Raw genomic sequence first — 22,064 nt, 5'->3', positions numbered from 1 at the left:
CAATTCTTTTTCCCCCTTGGGTGGCATCTCTATTGTAAGAAAACATACAAATTGTCTAACTTAGAGTTATTCAGGCAGAGATGGTGTTTTACATACTCAAAGCAGAAAACCCCACAAAACAAATCACTGATTTTGTTCATGATATGCCTTTTATCAGATACTTCTCCTCCATATTTTTTGCATACAAACACAACGTGAAACAGTATACAACAAGTTAAGTGATGCAAATAAAACGGCAGGAATTAACAACATTTAAAAAAAAAAAAAAAAAAGGCATTTTAGTGCTTGGCATTAATAACACTCCATAGCGTCCACGCCTGGTGATGACGTCACCCACAGGGCGGGGCCAACATTCCTGCCGTCTACTTTTGTCTCTACGTGGAGGAGGCAGGACTCCAAACTGGACGCAGTCTGGAATTTCAGGCGCACCGACAGTAAGTACCAATTTCCTGGCAACTTCTTGGCCAAAAACATTTTACAGCTTGAGTTTGTCTCTGCTGCGCTAACTAAAACAAACATCTTGTCCTAATCTTTACTCTCTGTTATAGCCGACATCCTATTTTGAGAGGGGTGGATTCTCAAGAGTAAACAGGGATGGATAGTTTCCTGTCTGTAAAACTTGCATGTCTTTCGCTAGCCGGGTAGCTTTAGCATACATCAAATACTAAAAAAAAATTCTAGAATGCACCCTTTGGTTTATTTATTCGTAACCAGATAACTTTTATAGGACAAAATTCTATAAACAATAAAATAAAATAAGGAACAAGTAGTAAGCAAGAATGATTTGTTTTCAAAAACATTCAAAAGGCATTATTTATGACTTAGGAAACATGTGTTCATAGTTGTGGTTGATTGGGCAGAATATAACAAAGCAGCCCAGGCAGTCTCACCAGAGGAAACCGTTTAGGTGGAGCCTTTACCTTTAGTTTTTATTATTATTATTATTATTATTATTATTTCTTATTTCAGCTTTCCAGTATAAAAAAATATGCTTACTAAAAAAATCTTGTTCTGATGTGGTCTGCTGTATGCTGGTGAATAGTACTCAGAAATGGTCGGTGTAAACTTGTTTACTGCATTGAGTGATAAACCAGATTTTTCCTGGAGTCGTTCTGGGACTAAAGCATACTTGCGTCTGGAGCAAGGTTGAACAGCAAGGCTTTTTGAAACCATTAAAAAAAATCAACATAACTTTAAATTATATCATGACTTGAGACAAGTACTCTGTTATAAATACAGTTAAAGAGGTAGATTTCACATCTTTTAGTCAGCAGGACTTTTGAATGGATTCTATGGATGATTATATATGCTATAACATACTTAATGTATTGTGTCAGAAAGTGTTTATTTTTATCCATTTACTTTGGGGAAATGAAAAAAGCTGCAAGTTATTTTAACTGTTTGTCATTAAAATGGCCTGTGTGGTCTAATTGTCCATGAATGGGCATGTGTGGTATGTATGCTATGCTTCACAATAGCTGATGTAAGATGTAAGTTTCCCATACTCTTGCAGTGGAATGACCTGAGCACCCACTGTAGGCATTTCAAACAGACGTTATGTCTCTGATGTTATCACTGTAAAGACAAACCAGACAATCAGGAAGGAAGATGGTTTGTTTCCACCCTCACTCCAACCTGCTGTGAATGAACAGGTTGTCCCACTTTGTGCATGTCATGATTTAAAACAGGTGACTTTACCTGTTAGGAAACACAGTGAAACAGATCAACTTAACCAAGTTTTTGCTCATTTTTTAGGATAAAGATATTTTATACATATCAGCAGTGTTTATTATTAAGTATAAAAACATTTTTTTTTAACTAAAGCTATACACCCTCCTAATTTTCTGCTTTTGAAGCTGCACATAATGATAGTTACTCTTGAAATGCTAATTTTTTTCTGCACCATTTTATGCCTTCCAAATTTCTGGCATTGAATTTGAACACAGTGGCAAACCAAAGATTCAATAAGTTACTAATATTTTCAGGGTCAGGTCTCACATATTTAACAGCAAATACATGAAGTGTCCTGGCGCTTGCATGTGGCCACAAGAATCTCTTTTGTGCGTTGCCCTACACTTTGTTGTGCTGTCTGATTATGCTGTATTTAGGGGATAATGTTTTACAAAGCTTTTGTTGAGTAATGGCAAACATTTGAGGGAGTGGCCTCTTGCCAGGGGCAGAAACAAGCCAACCCAACTGATTCACCAACACGTCTGTAACCTGTCTGACATTCTTAAGTGGTGGTTAGTATGGATTTATGTGTTGACACGTTTACTGGCACAGGGCGTTATCATCTGCCTCGTACTTTCATTTCAAAACATATATATTCAAGTAAGAAAGTAAAATGATTAGCTTGACAGTTAGGAAACCTAACAAGAAACAGTGTCATTGGAATATTTCCATGATAATTCACCATATATGTTTGCTTTGTATGTTGTATAATACTCCTAAACCTAGCCTTGGTTGTTGTGCTTGCAGCTGCATATGCTGTCACAGTTGTGTAAACTGTACACAGTATTTGTTTTCGTCACCTCCTCCTTACCTGTCAGTGTGCCTGTGCTTATCTTGACTGCCCAAAAAGGAAATAAACGGCTTGTGTTGCAGACCGTTTGGCGCTAGTGACTCATTTTACTTAAAATCTGCAGCCGATTGCGACCCAGTAAAATGTCCGTGTTCTTGCAGACTGTGTTGGGTGTGTACATATGAACTTGACCACACATGGGAAGGGTGCCCACTCTATTTGTGTGCCTCACATTTCCCATGTAACTGGATGAAACACAGGCGGGGTGGGGTGCGTCGGCCCTTCACATTTAACTCAGCCATCTGGGACCAGCCCTCTGCTTTTAATTGGCTCCATTGAATCCATCAAAGGCGATTGTAAACGGCATTGATGTGCTGTTTTTAACTCAACAATTAAAGCTGCTGCTTGGAGTCACAGCCATGTTTATGGATGATAGAGTTGTAAAGTAAGCTGGGGAACTTCTGAAATGTAACACAAATTATCTTCAAGAGAAGAGAAAGCAGTTGCTAGAAACATGTGATCTGAATGACTGAAAACAAGTGGATATATCGTCTTTTCCTAACTCATAATCTTACAATTTGGGCATCCTATTCTCGATATTTTTGTGTCTGTAAATTGGCACAGTGTCATCCTGCTCTAGTGAACTTGTTTTGTACCCAAGCATCGATGTTTTAATAATGCACTTGAAGCCTAACAGAGGTATTGACATGCTTTTAGGTAATCCATTTAGGAGGATGACGTTGCGCTTAGTCAGATGAGTTTTTTTATTCCTCCAACTGAACACAACGTGCAGCTGTCAGAGACAGCAACTGTGTAGAGCTTGACACTCCTAACTTTTTCTCCAGCGTAACCCGGGATTTATTGCTGTGGTGTGTGAGGGTTGATTACAATCCCCCTATTCTTCTGTTCCACCACCGACACGGCTCACATTTGTCTGCTGCCATCTGTGCCTTTGCTCCATGTACTTAACCCCTCTTCTGTTTCCACACTGCCTTCGTTCAGGGTGTGACTAGGGCTGGCAAGTGAGGTAATGTTTGTCGGCCCTTATTGTAGCTGGGCCGACTTCAGCAGCCACATTTCACATCCTTTAGGAGAAAAGTTAAAAATAGCAGCGCTGGAATCATCATTTTCCGAATCGTTTAGTCAGGAGTTTGGTCTGGTCCGATTTAGTGTCGCTATGTAAAGGAAAAACACTGTGTTCCCTCTGATTCATGGTGAGGCATTGGAAGTTATCTCTGTTCATGTTTTTTTGCTGATAAAGTTGCTAATCTCTTGTTGTGTTACATAAAATGAGTTTGAACTTTGATGGGAGACTGATTTGGTTATTCAGGGAAATGTATTTTTTCAGTTCATCCCATTGCTTTGTCTGTAAGAATAGCTTTAAAGGAAATGAGTCACGACTCAAACACCACGTGTACTGTTGAATCATCTTATTCAGCTACTACTAACTGTTTCATTCATTACTGAGGGTACTCGGCTACTGGACTTTGTTCATTGTCTTCTTAGATGCTTGTGATTTGACCTTTGCAACTAAGAGAAAAAGTTTGGGAATATTGTCTCTAATGTCAAATATGGTTATTAGCCATATGACTAAGTTGAAGTTTGACTGTTCCCAAATATTTTAATATTATTATTATTAGATCCAGACATTGGTGCAGAATTTTCTAATAAAAAATCTGTACTTTAAATTGGGTAAGTAAGACTTTTCATTCTGGAAAAATCCTCATAAATCTCACTTTGTTTCTGAGCCCTTATGTGGGAGAGGAATGCCATCATACCAGTTTATCCTTGCAGAGCGAGGAAGCACACCCTGCTAACCTCTCTGTAAGTGAAGCCCGATCTGCCCAGGCCTCATGCATTCCTCCAACACTACAGAACGGGAAGGAGAATTCCTTATTTTCAGTGATTTCCAGACGCTTGCTTTGCCTCAGAGGAGTTTAAGAACACAGAGGTTTTTGTCTAGCAAAATGCCCAGTTTTGTTGGCCTAAGAATTTGCATGTTTGAGCAAATCTCTTCTGTGGTTACGGATACTTTACTCATGAAAGTCACAAGTTGATGATATGTTGGTTTTAAAAAAAAAGTTATTTCCATGTATTATAGGAAAAAAACTGAATTTATTTAGACTCTCAAATGAAACCGGAAGAAATGTAAAATGATTAGATCCACCTAAAATTGTTAGTAAGCAAATATAAAATCATTCCCAGACTGTTTTGTTCTAAGCACCTCCGGACGCTTTACAACAGAATGGGCCTGTTGCTTTACAATGGAGCTAACAGGAAATTACTTTAAGGGAAAGAAACATGCTTGGAAAAGGAAAAGGGATAAACCGAACAGTTGGGTGGAGCGTTTAGATAATATGGCACTTTTTAAAACTTAAGAGGATCGGAGAGAGTTTAGTCCCACCTGGAGAGGAAAGCTCAGTTCTGTGTATAGATTCGAGTTGTGGCTTTGCACTTCTGCTTGTTTAGGACAGAGGAGGCTGCAGCAGGACCTGAGGTGATGTTTTAGAAGCTGATGAAGATGCAGTTTGTGTAATCTTGTTTTTTTTATTCTGTTTGAAGACTCGGCTCATCACTCTGCTCTCTCCACAGTCACAACTTTCTCTGACTGACCACATCAGGTCAATCATAGAAAAATGACAGGAAAAATAACAAAAGAGGAGGAGGAGGAGATGAGAGAAATTTTTGGGAAAATTGGTGAGTAAAAGACATATTAGTATGTTACTGATAAGATAATTTCATCAATATCAGCCATATTTGCAGCTTGTAAAAACTTTGTTTTTAACTACTTCTTTATTTTACGAATCGGGACTTTGTAAAGAAATCTCCCTCTGCTTTTGTTTCTGCAGATCTGGACGGCAACGGATTCATTTCGGATTACGAACTTGGTGAGCTCCTTAAAGAGGCTGGCCACGCCCTCCCCGGATACATGGTCCGAGAGATCCTCCAGAAACTTGATCGCAACAAGGACAATCAGATCAGCTTTGATGAGTTTTTGTCGGTATGTTAAGCAAAGCCCAGTTGATGCCTGACAAGTTTCTACCTTCTCTTCACAGCTTTTCTTATTTTGAGCTAGGCTTTGTGCCCGGCACTGCCTGAAAGCATTTCTGCCATCTCAGTGGAACCTCTATGCAAAACAACCTTCAGCAGCTAGATGACAGAGTTAAAAGGGCTTGACAAACCAAATATGCACACAAAAACTCGCCAACATGCACTGGAATGTGGAAGTGAGGTCAGCAAAGTGATGGGAGTTCCTGTATTTCTTGTCAGGAGTGATGAAGGAGAACTTATTCACATGGTGGCTTTTGGTACAGGCCGGCCTTATGAGTCAAAATCTCAAAATAAGAAGGCCTAACCAATACGGGCCTCAGTTTGGTTCTTATGGTATGAAGGTTGCCTGTTTAAAATGTGTTTTTCCCTTCAATACTGCACAAAAAAACTCAGTTAATGTGCTGAACAAAAAGAGGCTGTACACCACCTGGCATGTGTACAACAACACTTCACATTTTCATCCTCTGTTAAATGTTCGGGAATATCCTCCCTGCAGCCCATTCATACTTTTGAAATACACGAAACAGGTCACGATTGTTCGGTTGATTGTTGTTACATCTGTCACTTGAATTACATAAGATAAACCAGGTGGCATTTGGAAGTATTTGTGGTAAAGAATAATGCTGTACATTGCCTGAATAGCTCATTGTGGTCACACCAACGCCTCTGAGGCTGAGGGCACTGATAACCTCAGCTGCAGGAAGTATCAGACATATTGCCATACAATTCATATTATTTTGTGCATTACTGATAAGAAACATGCAGCACAGTCAGTTAGACATCCATATGGTCCCATTACGTTTTGTTTAGACTGATATAATGTTGGGATGTGACGTTAGTCTGGAGGATAACAGCTGTAATAACTGACTGTTAAGCTTAATGACACACTGGCTCTCAGACTGTAATAATCACATTACATCTGTAGTGGATGCTCAGTCTCACTGCGGTTCGGTTGCTATCATTAGCCCATCAACCTGCTTACCTTGCTTGGTTTATAATCGTGTCTTCTCAGACTTTGACCTGGCAGGTTTTTTTTTCATGTTTTCATGCCAGTGAAGAGAAATTCCAGCAAAGTTGATGTGTCTGCAGAGTGACCTCGGCTACCACGTAGCTACAGGGAGTCCAATAAGTCAACAAGGATAAAAGACGATTCAGGTTTTTGTAAAAAAGTACAAATCTAACTGAAAGCGTGATATCTTTTGATTTAATCAGCTGATTATTATTACTTCTTTTAAGTGAAAGTTTTTAAAAAGAAATGAAGTATAAGCACCAAGAATCATTCCTTGTAGCAAAACTCGTTAATAATAGTTATAATGATCTTGATGTGATTTTTATTAAAATTTTTTTTTTACTTGTTTGATTTACCCAAATAATCAAGTATAACTCAATATGACTTTTATGTGTATAGGTTTATTTTAAGTATTACTGTCGTTTTTGTTGATGCTGCCATAGATGTAACTAAACGACCAGTCGGTTCTTATAGCTGTTACTTTGCTCTGGCAGAATTAATTGACCGCTTCTTCTATTTAAACAAATTCCTGAAAGGCTGGGTTCCTCAGTCATGACCAGTTACCTGAAATGGGGCTAGTTTTAAACTGTATTACTGCATTTTTATGTGTTTGCTCTGAATCACATGTTTCATGATCTGATTGGTTGTAGGTTTGTCCAATCGCATCAAGTGTGTATATTAAATTAATAGATGGACGCAGCTGTAGTTTGGTTCTTTAGAAGCCAAAAGTGATGCGTAAGAGATGGATCTGAGCAAAAATCTGAGCACACTGTGCGTGTCTGATTTATGTGTCAGTCAAGTATAAATCATGATTCATGATGTCAAGTCTCAATGTAGTTTAAACTGCTTAAAGGCAAAATAAGTAGCATTGACACCTAGTGTGTCAAATCAGAACTGCAGTCGAAAGAGAAAAACATGGAGAGTGCCCCCCCGGAGAGTTTTGTGTAGGTTGACGTTTTGTGAGAGGACGGTTCTTTTATACAGTCTATGAAGGATGGAGAACATAGCGCCAGAAAACATCATGATGAGGAGCGGAAATGATTCACACACACAGTAAATTGCTATGCTTTGCAATGCTAGCTGCTAATTTCATGCGCTAATTTACGTTAGCATAAAATAGAGTGTAAACAAAAGCTACATTAATCAAAAGTCTCACTTAATAAATTAATTTGATAGTAATTTAATAAGTTTATAAGGACAAACACAGAATTCACTTGGCCCAAACATTATTACATTTGTTGTTGTAAACTAACAGGCCACCAATTTACTCCACTAATACATCCATACAGTCACACAAATTAATTTAATGAGTGCCGAGAAATAAATTAGACTAAAATCTTTGTAAATCAAGATAAACGTTTCAGTTAATTTAAGCAAAATTCCTGTGCTTACCTGTCTAGGAGAAACTTTGCCAGCTCTGACTTCTCTACCTTGCAAAAGATTTTCCAATATTGATCCTCATTTTATTCCGATTTTGGTCGTTTCCTTTTTTAGCAGGATGCCGAGGCTTTTGGGGTTTTTCTGAAACTATTTCTGGTCCGCTTCTTTTACTAGCTTCCATACCTGCACGCTGATGCTCTTTTGCAGACATAAAATACCAAACGCTGCCTTGTTGTTGTTAGGCAACCGTGGGGAGTTGCATATGATTGGATAAGGAACCAGGAAGTAGGAAAGAGCAACACATTGCACCAAAGTTATTCTGGCACTGAACTCTTATTTTGAAGGAGAAAAACTTGACAAAGACACTGTTGATGTAGGAGACAGATTGTTTATAGGGAAGCTTCCTTTTATCCCTCGCAGCAAATGAGAACATTTTAAATTATTTTTAAGGAAAGCCTTTAATAGTATAAAAATTCTAGCCCAAGTTGTCATGAGTAGGATATGGAAGCCATTATTGCTGTTTATGTAACAGACTTGAAGGATATTCAACTACAGCCAGTTCAATCTGTTGGTGCATTTTTTTTAGATTATTTATATTTTTATCTACAACAGTGACATTTAACTTCATCACTTTTGATTGATGGCCAGTTGTTATTGTGTCCTACTCTGATATCAGCTGTGAATTTGGTTAATTTGTTGTATATGTTGTCAGAAATGGGGTTCTGAGTTTAAAGTAATATCCAAGCAGCTACATGTTGGGAATCTTTAGGGCAGTAAATTGTTTACCCCCACAAAGTGACTTATATTATGTAGTGACAAGTTTAATGAATGAGACTTGTCAATAAAAGGCTGTCTAAGTGTAGTACAGCATGTACAGACTAAAAATGCAACATTTTGCAGTTTGTAATGGTAAAAGTTGCAGAGTTGTTTTATTAACATTGCATCAGATAGAAGTCATGTAGATAAAATATGTCAGTCCGTTCAACAACATTCTTTGTAGATGTTCTGATTAGAGGTATTGTGATTATTTACCTACAACAAAATCACATATCAAATCCTACTCTTCACGTAGCAGATAAAAATATTTCATAATGATTTTATGGGGTTTTTTTGTTTGATTTTTTTTTTTAGGCCAGGTGGTTATGGGTCTTTGAATATTCTTTGGTATTGTTTCAGATTGTCAAGGAGCTGAAGGGCAGTCAAATAGCAAAAACTTTCCGTAAGGCCATCAACAGAAAAGAAGGCATCCTGGCCATTGGAGGGACGTCCGAGCTGTCAAGCGAAGGCACACAACACTCGTACTCTGGTACATGACACTGCCAATGTTTGTTGTAAGCTGTTGACTTTGTACCCTGCAGTTCAGCAACAGATGAAGAAACCCAGGGTGGACAATGTGATCTACTGAAATGAGTCATAATGAGTGATGTTGTGTCATTAAATGGCTGTTTTGCTTTTAACCAATGACTGTGTATCTGTACAGAGGAAGAGCGATACGCTTTTGTGAACTGGATCAACACTGCTTTGGAAAAAGACCCAGATTGCCAACATGTCCTGCCCATGGATCCCAACACAGACTCTCTCTTCACATCTGTGGGAGATGGGATAGTGCTCTGGTGAGAGTTTTACTCCCTCAACATCTGAACTAAAATGATGACTACTAGTATCCCACTGCACTTCTTTAGATTTTTCTTGAATTGTCATTATAATCTAAAAGAGAGGACTTTTAAGTCTTATAACCAAGTTGCAAACACTGTTATGAATGTTATTTATATTGAGCCACATGGCAACTGGGAGCATTATCATACCAGTTTAGACCAACATATGGAGCTCCAAAGAGGCCAAATTATTTGTGCTTGATTTTGCAAGCAAACTGTTAAACTCTTAAAATGCCTTGATTTTGTGAATAGTTTAATATATACCAAACGGGTGCAACCTAACATGTGATCTGTGTATTTTGCTAGTCTGTTCATTAGCACGATAATAAGTCTAGCTAGCCAAAGTTTGTGAAATTTTGATGGAGATGTGGGAAATGAGCCAAAGAAGAGGCTACGAAAATTAGGTGTGGGCCCTAATTAATTTTGTAATTAGGGACACACATAAATATGCTTTTATATTCATCTTGTTGACTGCAGAAATAACTTCAGCTGACAGTAGGTGCTAATATATCTGGTATATCTTTGATTATATATGAAAACTTAGATTACATTCAGTGTTGTTAAGCACCAACCCAACCCTCCTTTTTTTTCTTTAATACAAACAAAATGTTAAATGAAATTTAAATTATTTTCAAACCTCTTAATGATTTTCTATACGGTTTTATTTCAAGCCAGTGTGATGAAGACTTCTTAAAATAATCTAAAACGGTTTAGTTATTTTACATAATCCATATTTTTTTGTTAAAGAAAAAATTAATAAAAATAGCAGTATTTTTTTCCCCCTTGTTAACAAGCCCTGATCATTTGACAGCAACAGATATTTTATAACATACATACTACTTCAAATTAAGGTTAATGTTTTGTTTTTATACAGCAAAATGATCAACCTCTCAGTGCCAGACACCATTGATGAGCGGACCATTAATAAGAAGAAGCTGACGCCATTTACAATACAGGTTTGTCTAAATTAGTTTTTTGGAAATGCCATGTTCATATTATCTATTTTTTTCTGGAGAGGTATTTGATGATATGTTCCGAGCAGGCCACATGGCAACTGGGAGCATTATCATACCGGTTTTAGACCAATATATGGAGCTCCAAAGAGGCCAAATTATTTGTAATTGATTTTACAGGAGAATCTGAACCTGGCTCTGAACTCTGCATCAGCCATCGGTTGCCATGTGGTGAACATTGGCGCTTTAGACCTGAAAGAAGGGAAACCCCATCTGGTGCTCGGGCTGCTTTGGCAGATAATCAAGATCGGTCTTTTTGCTGATATCGAACTCAGCAGAAATGAAGGTATTGAGTTTAGTTGCTATTACATGAACATGTAATTGAGTCCTATCACTAGATCTCGCTGGTTTCTTGTCAAGTAGCTTAACTGACCATGAACACCCCTAAACAGCGCTGGCAGCATTGCTGAGAGACGGGGAAACCCTGGAAGACCTGATGAAGCTGTCACCAGAAGAACTGCTGCTACGCTGGGCAAACTTTCACCTGGAAAATGCTGGCTGGCAGAAGATCAACAACTTCAGCTCGGATATCAAGGTACGTCCTGATGCAGAGTCCAGTTCTTGTTTTAAACACTGCAGTAAAGCTGGAAAACAATCAGAATTTTAAAGAATTTAAACTAATGTTATCGGCCAGATCAACCATGTTTATATAATGTCACAGCATCAGTCAAATATCTGCCCGAACTGCTCCAAAAATAGGAAAGAATGGGTCATGTTTCTAACACAACACTTTCAAATTATTAGTTTAGAGATTCTGTTTAGTTGGCAATGTGCTAATACTACAAGATGTCAGATGTTAGAACCTCTCGTAGAGCTAGCTTTAAAAAATCATTAATTGCTGAGTTGTTATTATTATTAATCCAACAACTGGAAGCTAAATTTATTTATTTTCTTTGTTTAATTCTCAGGACTCGAGGGCCTACTTCCACCTTCTGAATCAAATCTCTCCAAAAGGCACAGAGGAGGATCAGCCACGTATTGACATCAATATGTCAGGTTTCAGTGTGAGTACTCAGCACTCACAGCTGAGCATCTTCATGGCACAGCGCCTCTGACCCGAGCATCTGTGTGTGTGTGTGTGTTTTTTCAGGAGAAGGACGACATGAAGAGAGCAGAAGCCATGCTGCAGCAAGCCGACAGGCTCGGCTGTCGGCAGTTTGTCACCCCAGCTGACGTCATCAGTGGAAATCCCAAACTTAATCTTGCCTTTGTGGCCAATCTGTTTAACAAATATCCGGCGCTGACCAAACCTGAGAATCAGGACATTGACTGGGGGCTGTTGGAGGGTAGAATTTTTATTTTAATCGTTCACATCATGACATTTATAATGTTAACATGGACAAAATTAGTTTCAGGTTGTAGCTGAAGTGAACAGAGTAGTGTGTTATAATTACACATTTCCACACATAACTATTATACCTGCAGGTTTATTGTAGCATAGAAATAATTTCTTTTTCTTTCTTCTTTTTTTTTTTTAATAGAAATCATTTCTAATGTGATCGTGCAGCTTTGGCTCCTACAAGCCAAGGATCATATATTTACGAATATTACTGAATTCCTCTAAATCCCACAATCCTTTGTTGATTAGGTGAGACAAGAGAAGAGAGGACATTTAGAAACTGGATGAACTCTCTTGGCGTGAACCCTCATGTGAATCATCTGTATGGGTATGTACCACTACCAAAACTGGATCACAGCTTGTCTCAAATCACACTGGCATCTCTGAGGTTTTCAGAGCTGCTGGATATGTTGAAATGTTGAAGTCAAGCAAAATGTTCAATATTCTTTTAGAGATCTACAGGATGCCCTGGTCATCCTCCAACTGTATGAGAAGATTAAAGTGCCTGTTGACTGGAACAACAAGGTCAACAAGCCACCTTATCCTAAACTGGGAACCAACATGAAGAAGGTACATTGGTTTTTTTCATTTTTCATTCACAAGAAAAAACATTTTGGATTTAATATGATGGTTTTTTTCTTTCTTTTCCCCTTTCCCAGTTGGAGAATTGTAACTATGCAGTGGAACTGGGCAAATCAGCCAAGTTCTCTCTCGTTGGCATTGGCGGGCAGGACCTGAATGATGGCAACGCTACCCTGACCCTGGCACTGGTGTGGCAGCTGATGAGGAGGTGAAACATCACTACAACATTATTATTTAACCCTCTGATCCATGAATTATTTAAAAAAAATTGCCACATTATTTCAAATACAATATTACTGTATGTAATAATACTTCTACACACATGTACAGTGATGCTTTTCTTTATTTCTAAGCATAAAATGAAGTTTTGATCTATTCTGTAAGAATATTTTTAAATATGTTGTCATATAAATATTCTAAAAAATATAGCAGTATTATTTCTTGTCCTGGTTAATCACAGAGGCAAGCTTGGTAATTACAATGTATGATACATGTGTGTGTATGTGTATACATATATATATATATATAAAGTAGCCAATTTGTAAACATACCATCCTCACCCATTAATATACTAGAAAACAGCATTTAAATAGGTGTCCACTCTAGTGGATATTATGCATCAAAGGCTCAAAGAAAAAATTTAACACATCTCTGAAGTCTGAATACTGACTTTTTAGTCCAGTAGAAATCCTTGCCTAGACAAACTAATAAATATTGTAGTATCATCACAATTAATTAATATTTACAGGAAATCTTTTGTAGCTCAGATCCAGATCTTTAAAACAATCATCAGGAAAAAGCTTTAGGTTAATTATTTCCTGATTTAGGGTACATAGGCATTTCCTTTAGCTGATATCTCATAAAATGTTCCTGTTAACTCACTGCTATTTCTTCTCGGCAATTCATGCAAAGCAGAGGCGACTCAGCCCTGCATCGCTGTGTGCTCACGCACATCAAACTAGCACCATGAAGTCGGCTGAGTGACGACAGCATCGTTGTTTAGTGGAGAGTTCCCATAATGCTAGCTTGATTTGTGTAAGTACACACCAAAAGGTGGGCCTGTTTCAACCTCTGTGACTGCCTCTTGTACCGGCTCAGAGGCACATCAGCAGCAGATCAGCTTAAGCGCATGATGTGATTAGGAACAAAGGCGCATCAGTCCCAGATTGAAAAGGCATATGTAAAAAGGCTCTAAACACAGCTTTTTAATGTGTTTTTCTAAGAGAATAGTAGGTGTTGCTTTTACAAGTTTTAAAGTGTAATCTTGAAACCTGATCTTGTGGAACAGGTTAGGTTTCCTGCATGAGTTGCCATGGCGATAAACCCCAATGAGACATGAACCAGCTTTGTGAACAGAAAACCCCAGAATTGTTCATTCTGCTTTTTAGTGCAGACTCTAGTTAACATGATTGTGAACTGGTATGTTTCTCTTTTTCAGCCTGAGTGTTGGTGATCGTAGTGAGTCAAATACACCAACAGTCTGCCGTCTTGAATACATTTAGATAAATCTGTTCTCTGATTTCAAGATTGTGTAGATTCTCCTCATGTTGTCAAAGTCATAACATAGACCTTGTGTGATCTTTAAAATTTCCTGTAGTTTCAGGCACCAGAGTATTAGTATCAGATACTTTGGATCCTATGAGGCAGGACCTTAGTAGACTACACTTGTTTTTCTAGAACATGCTGCAGACATTTGATCTAAATGAGATCTGCAGAGTTCAGTGGCCAAGACAGCACTTTCAGCGCTCATTGTGGCTGCGTACAGGCTGGGCACATTATCCTCCTGAAAGATACTATTTGCAGCAATGTAGATCGTACATGTCAAAGTAGCATCCACATGAATATGGTTTACCAACAGATATGTAACATTTAAAAACAAGTTTACCAAAGTGCTTTACAATCTATTACAATAAAAATTTCCAGTTAAAAACAATGCAATAAGAAAGATGAAGATAATGTACAAATAACATAGTGGAATATACAAAGATTAAAAAGCAATAACAATTACTGCAGCACAATGCAAATAGCCTATTTATAGGCTTTCCATTGTCCCTCTTTCCATCGATCGATTTTTGGTAACTTTTCATTGAGTGTTTTCTCATAAATCATAACACATTTCCGTTCATTAATTTTGCCAAGGCTGCTTTTTAAAATATTTATTAGGTCACTTTCTTTTAACCTGTCTCGCTCTTGTTTTTGATCTTTGAACTTGATCTTTCTGTTCATGTTCATAATAAACATGCTGTGTCTTCATTCTTTCAGATACACATTGAATGTACTGGAGGACCTGGGTGATGGAGAGAAAGTAAACGATGACATCATTGTGAAATGGGTAAACAAAACTTTGGCAGAAGCTGGAAAATCAACCAAAATCTCAAGTTTTAAGGTAAACCTTTTGGCTTACACTAAAATGGGACAGAGAAGATGTGGTTTATATGGGTGGTCTGTGTATTACATCCTTTGTGTGTCAATCAGGACAAAGAGATCAGCAGCAGTTTGGCGGTTTTGGAACTGATAGACGCCATCCAGCCTGGCAGCATCAGCTATGAGCTTATCAAAACCGGCAGCCTCTCTGAAGTTGACAAGCTGGAGAATGCCAAGTAAGAGAAAGAGAGGCAGCCAACTCCCATTACGTTTGGTGTTTATATGCAAACAGTTTTACATGAGTAATTCTGCATCCTTCCTAGATACGCCGTCTCTATGGCGAGGAAGATCGGCGCTCGTGTCTACGCTCTCCCAGAGGACCTTGTGGAGGTCAAACCCAAAATGGTGATGACAGTCTTTGCCTGTTTGATGGGTCGGGGGATGAAGCGCGCCTAAGCTGGAATCATTGTGACACTTACCCATCCCACAAGGCATCAGCATTTTTAAAGCGCCCCCCCAACTGAAGGAACATTTTTTTTCTCTCATCTTGAATGAGTCAGAATCAAACATTTGCATGTACCCTGCCTTTTTTCATTGACAGAAGTATTTTCTGAAGGATCGCGTATTGTCCTCCTGTTGAAGGTGAGGCTACAATACTAAAATGTTTAGAGATTCATTAACCTCTTACTCTCAATATGGAAAACTCAATAAAAGGAGGCTGTTTTTAAAAGGGAGCATGCATATTTTCAGCTGCAAGGTTGTTTACATATTTTTTTACTGAGACTGATAAGTAAGTTATCGCCTTGACTAAGCAACAGACATTCCTGAATACCATCCTTATGAATATATGCTTGAGAAGGCCAACAATAAAAACATAAGTCCAGAGAGGATGGATGTTTAAGTGCAGTGCACGTTAAAAAAGAAAAAAACCTGAACATCTCTTACTTATTGAAGTAAAAGCATGTCTTAGTAACTGGCACAGTGGATGTCGACATATCTGTATACAGAAGCCATAAAGCGGCCATGTTATGGTGATGATCAGCAAGATGTACCGTCTGTGTTCTTGTGCTCGTCACTTGTTTGTTTCTTGGGATCATTATGTCATGTTCTGTAAATGCTGTTTTAAGGGATGTCTGGTCTGTGTTATATTGGGCCTTTTTTTTCTATGTGTCTGTTATGTTGGATGAGGAGCAGGCTCATTAGACTCTGCTGGCTTCTGCTGTGCCTTCTAGTCTCAAAAACGAGTTTGTATTTCTGCTTTGAGGTTTTCCTTTCTTCTCTCATATTCAACATTACCAAATATAAACAATAATTTCATTCCAGATAGCTCCATGATATTCTTTGACAATGGCCAAATTGTATTTGGTCTCGTGTTCATGTCTACTCGTAAGTGCTTTATATGTAACAATAAATATGACTTTGAAAACAGGATGTTTGGTCTTTGCTGTATTGGAAAAAGCATTTTCCATGGATAAATTTGACCTCATTGTTTTTATTATGTTATTTCTAAAAGGGTGTTTTATTCACAGCATCAGCTGTTTACATGCAAAACACTATTTCTGTAGTAACCTGGATAAGACTAAAAAGTTGCAGCCATGTAAACATCATTTTCTGGCCACCCCAACCTGATTAAGGTCATATTGTGAGTAGGTAATAACAGAATAATTGAAAGCTTTGTGGACAGTCTTGATCTTCTTTCTATTATGTAGACATGTATACATTTTTAATGGAAAGTCACATCTTGTAGGAGTTTCCTCCACATCTTGCAACACACAGAGCTGCTTTATAATGCTTGCTATGGCTCTTTAGAGGCCAGTTCTGCCTATTATGAGCTAATTTGGGTGTTTTTAAAAGCACTAGTTGATTTGCTTAGAATGTGTTGTTTGTATCTCAGATGACCTGAAACAAATGAATACGTTTTGAAACATTTACTGGAATTTGAATATCTGAATGTCACACACCATCATTTTAATACTGTCTCATTTTGATCAAGGTCAGTAGTCAGAACATTGGCACAAACTTAAAGGGTCTTTTCAGTCATGTTATCAGCATAATGATACGATTGGGGGGAAAAAGTTGCATCAGTGATTACCCACACAGCTTTACTACATTCACAAACATGGAAATTCATTCAAAGGAACTGGAATACTTTCTCTGAATTGTTTGAAAGTAGTTTTGAAGTAATATGTGATCATTTGACAAATATTCAGAGTTAGGGAATTCAAGAGGTGCAAAACAACAAAAATGGCAACAGAGAATGCAAAAGCATGTCAGAAAACAACATTTTATGAAGTCCAGAAACACATGGCCAAAATATATTTAGTACAATGTAAAATTCAAGATTCAAGATGTCTATTTGTCTTATCCTCCATTATATGTGTAAAATATGCAGTGAAATGTAAACTGAATCACTACCAGACTGTAATATAAGTGTAAGAATAGCTAAGTAACAAGTAGTAATTATAAAGGATTGAAATAGGAATAAAATAAGAGTAAGGATACTAGCAAAATAGAAACAGATAAGTTCAGAAGAATTTACAGAAATATTTACAGACTGTTCAAAAGTATAGAAATATAGCAAATAAAACTTAAGCTGCATAAATGACATCGTGAAAGTGATAAAACAGTGCATATATATCTAGCATCGCTAAATTTTAAGCTGACTTAAATTTTCTGTCTATGCCTTCCAAGTGAACTGGTGACAGAAAGTTTGGTTTGGTGAATAAAAACTAATATCGCTTCCATTATTAAAGACATCATTAGACGTGGACAAGCAAATCATGGAAATCTACAGGTTTAGAAAGATTTAATATGGTAACAAATTAAGTTTCTTGACTTAAAAGAAAAAGCTACAGAAAAAGAAACGGATAAATTCAATGTGAAAAGAGATGGACGTACCAGAAAAAAGGAGGGATCATTACAGACAGAGAAACTCTAAACTGATGTGTCACTAACAGATGAAACAAAAGAGACGTAAGTCAGTCATATAAATTGCTGCATAACTGAACAAACATGAGGTTTCGGTGAGTGATTATGTCACAGGTTAATAATATCCATTTGTAGCGATACCAAGAGAAAGTACAGCAAAATAATTCATTATTAAATCGTGATTTTAAGATAGCATCTCATTATTTTACCTTGAAAGGATCTTTTTTTCACCACAGTAGCAGAAATGGTTTTCTTAGTTTAGTCCTCTTTAATTTATAAAGCATAAAAACACAACAGCACATGTGTGACACTGACATGCAAACATGGTAATACAGTACAGAAGATCCACATCAATTCAGATTTTAAGCTCTAAATGAAAAAAAAAGAAAAATCAAAATCAGGAAAGTAAAAACTTCCCACAATTAAAAGTGAAAATGCGTCAAACTGTAATATCAATGGAAACACATTTATTTGAATGCAGTACAAATATTTGCTCATCAATAAATTACATAAACACAGATTTAATCTCCACATCACTAGCTGTAAAAAATCTCAATCTAGTCATCAGTATCATAGGATATATCTGAAAACCAGATGTAATGAATAATAATTAGTCATTTATGTATGCATTTATGGGGAAAATAGAGCAAAATATTCTAATGCAATACTCATTTAGATCAAAATGCATCAAATGGGGCCATTAAAGTTTAAAATAATGTGGGGGAGGGAAGCATCAGAAACAACTTTAGTACCACTTTTATGATTCAACTGTTTACCTTGTTTTCCTTTTACTACTTCTCCTTTCTCTTATCTTAGTTCTATTACTGTTGTTCTTCCCTCTTTCTCACCATAAAACCCACACCTGTTCTGCAAAGCACCTGTGAAGAAGACAAATGTTGTGTTTGTGATCTCTTGTTAACAGACACAAATTTCTTCACAGTTGATCAACATCTTCGTACATCAGAGCGCAGCAGTGACAGATTGCAGGTTTCTGTTCACTGGCTTAAATCTGAGTTAGATGTGAAGTCCTCTGGGCCTCACTTTCAGTAAGTACCCTGCTTGTCAAAAGCTCTGATTAAAGCTATAACTGCCAGGCTCTGCTTGGGAGCACCACGATGAGAAGGTTTTCTCTTTTAGCCTTCATCATCTGCACTTTAAAGCTCCATTTCCTTCAGCTAGTGCAACTCAGGTGATACTTTGGATTGAAATCATAAGGATTGCTAGTCAATAGTCAATAAAAGGCAGACTATTCAAAATAGAAAACATTACATGCCACATTAAATATGACCAAATGACACATACAAAGACCAAAAGATGATTAAAGCAATAAAAAAAAGCCAGCTTTATTAAAACAGAATGATTTCTGAAGAAAAGCCTAATCGCTGGTTGAATTGTCAGCATGTTCTCTGCAATTTGTTACTATTCATCAGTAAAGATGTGCAGAGGTAAGTCAATGCCAAGATGTTGTCCCAGAAATCTCCTCTATCTAAAAAGCTGACATCTGGGCTCTTTATCATATGAAGAACAACCCTCCCTCTTATCTCCCAGCCTACCTGCCTCCAGTGTACACTCAGGGGATGAGGAGGGCCATGTGCTCACGTATCTGAGGAGAACACTCTTCAACGCCCACAGAAAATGCAGCAAGATGAAACTTGTGATTGTGTTTTAGGAATCAGTGTTGATTGAAAGAAAGAGGAGCAACAATGGAAAGGAAAGACCAACTCTGGGTGTCCCTTTGTGATGTCATCGTAAAGATTTCATTGCAGTAATTGAAGGAAACTAAAGGTAAGAAGAAAGATGGGTTTATTTTTCCATTCCTTTCTTTTTAAACACAGGTAATAATGAAGCTTGTCCTCTAATTTTTAAATGTCTAACATTTACATTTACAGATATATTAGCTGTTCATAAAAAAGGGGGTTAGTGCTCTGTTACATAATGTATGAATGAATGTGAAGTAATATTTGCAAGTGCAGGAGAAAGAAACAGTTTTATCCTAAATATACAACTTTAATAATCAACTTTGCACAACTATCTCTTTGCAGTTGAGTCATTTTAAGACTGAATGATCACCTTTTAATATGTTTACCGAGCTCCTATAGTGATGTAATGATCCATGCATACACTCATTGCTCTCACTCAGCATCCAGGTTTCCTAAGTGATGCAGCTCCTGAGGGAGAGCAGCTGATTGGCTCACTGAGCTGGAGAGCTTCAGGCGTGTGTTTTCGTTAATGATCCACCAATTAGTCACACGCAGGTAACAGTTGTCTAAACATCTCGTCATCTGTGTGTCCTGCAGGGTGGTAGTGTGGCTGGTTTTTGATAAACGGGAGTTAATTATAGATTTACAATTTTATCATGAATCATTGGAGAGGTGTAATTGATCAAGGCTACATAAAGACCACGCTTGTCAAAGAATTGGCTTCAAAATCCTGCTCTTAGTTTGTAAGCACTGGATACATTCAGTATCTTCTGGTTTGTTATGGACCAACCAGATCCCTCAGGTCATCAGGATCAGGTCTACTTTCTGTTCCCTGAGTCAGAACTAAACGTGGAGAGGCAGCGTTCAGCTTTTATGCTCCTCACATGTGGAACAAACTTCCAGAAAACTGCAGGTCTGCTGAAACTCTCGGCTGTTTCAAATCAAGATTAAATACTTTTCTATTTGCTGCTGCATTTTATCAAAACAACTGTTAATTCTTCACATTGTAACTTTTATTTATTGTATTTTATCTTATTCTATATTAGCTTTTCTGTCTTTATTCAGTTTTTTTTATTTCTTTTTAAATTTTGTTTTTAACATACTTTTTAATTCTACTCTGCACCTTGCTGTAATGCTTTTAATGTTTTATGTGAAGCACTTTGAATTGTCTGGTACATCAAATGTGCTAAACTTGCCTAAATGTTGTATACCTATGGTCAATTTGGCAAAAAAAATAGACAATTATAGTTTTAAACTTATGAAAATGAATCTAAAATAAGTATTTACTAATATCCAGTTGCTTTAGCAAATATATGATTGAAATGCTATTACAAATATATGGAAGCATAGAGCTGCCACCCTAATAAAAATGATGGGAAAGCAGACAGGAACATATTTGTGTTAACAACTTAGTCCCAGTCCCAGCGGTGCATATATCCCATATAATTTTAATTTTAGTTTTAAGAAGACAGCCATAGGCGTAATCACTGGTAGATGTTACTAACCAAAAGCAGCATACACACTCTATGGCAACGCAGACACGTGTGCACTGAGAGTAGGCAGGTGACGCACCGTGTTGCTCATAACTATCCCAAATTCCTGTGTGTACAACAGCACAATCTGCATACAGTACTTTTCATGTTCTTACAATTAAACTTATCATGTTTTAACAGGATACTTTCATGTTTTTACAATAAACTATCATGTTATAAAGTAGAAAGGTCCTTTTTTTTATTTGGGTGACATCTCTACGCTTCTGTACTATTATATTATGTAGTTTATTACTGAAGTGCTGTGCAAAACCCTTAAACTGCATCTCATTCTTTTATGTATTGCCAGGAGAACCAGAAATAGGTGCAGCAACATGCAAACATAAAAGAAAATTAAGTATATAATGTTGAAACAAATTTTGAACAATTCTAATGAACTTAAAAGTGGATATTGAGTTGGATTACCTTTATTCTTCACCAGGGTCTGGACCCTTTTAGACAAGATTTCTTGTTATTTCTTTAAGTGGTCTACAGGTCAAGTTCTCCAGGCTTCTCAAAGGACTTTCCAAAGCTCTGCTTTGGATGTTGGTTAAATTTTTTTTCTGTTTTCAGTCAACTTTCTGGGGAGGAATCATCACTCCATAAAAGACCTACTGTCAGTAGCAGTAAAAAAAAAAGCAGTAAATGACCCTTAAACATCCTGTGCAACTTAAACCCAATTTAAAGATTATAAGACTATGTGGATTCTTGAAAACAAAATATAGATATAGATGAACCGTCCACCACACTAACACACACATGCATAAGAAAAACTATGAATAAAAACTTGATGGGAATTTTTAAAATAAAAATTGAAGTGATGAGGAATAGTCACTTAAATTGCTTAGTGTGTTTTCTAATTGCAATGTGCGCCATGGAAACAACCTTACTGTATGATGGTTAGGGACTGTGGCAGACATTTCCCAGTGGTCCCCTTTCCCCAGACTAAAATTTGATTCATTCCCCATAAACAATTTTCTCTCCTGCAGTGCT

General features: G+C 37.3%; 1 protein-coding gene across 1 annotated transcript; it reads left to right on the top strand.

The window, feature by feature from the left end:
- Positions 1-351: 351 nt before the first annotated feature.
- On the top strand, positions 352-16,343 carry pls3 (plastin 3 (T isoform)). Its single transcript, XM_042008521.1, has 16 exons — positions 352-434; positions 5,114-5,218; positions 5,371-5,522; positions 9,138-9,267; positions 9,442-9,574; positions 10,491-10,572; positions 10,750-10,915; positions 11,022-11,164; positions 11,538-11,633; positions 11,720-11,915; positions 12,218-12,296; positions 12,421-12,538; positions 12,628-12,758; positions 14,813-14,936; positions 15,026-15,150; positions 15,238-16,343. Exons 2-16 carry the CDS (start codon positions 5,158-5,160, stop codon positions 15,368-15,370), a joined length of 1,869 nt encoding a protein of 622 aa, XP_041864455.1. The 5' UTR covers positions 352-434; positions 5,114-5,157; the 3' UTR covers positions 15,371-16,343.
- The last annotated feature ends 5,721 nt before the right edge of the window (positions 16,344-22,064 follow it).

Source organism: Melanotaenia boesemani, chromosome 15 (assembly GCF_017639745.1).
Source record: "Melanotaenia boesemani isolate fMelBoe1 chromosome 15, fMelBoe1.pri, whole genome shotgun sequence".
In the NCBI taxonomy this organism is placed as follows: Eukaryota; Metazoa; Chordata; class Actinopteri; order Atheriniformes; family Melanotaeniidae; genus Melanotaenia; species Melanotaenia boesemani.
This window is presented reverse-complemented; position numbering and strand designations above follow the sequence as displayed.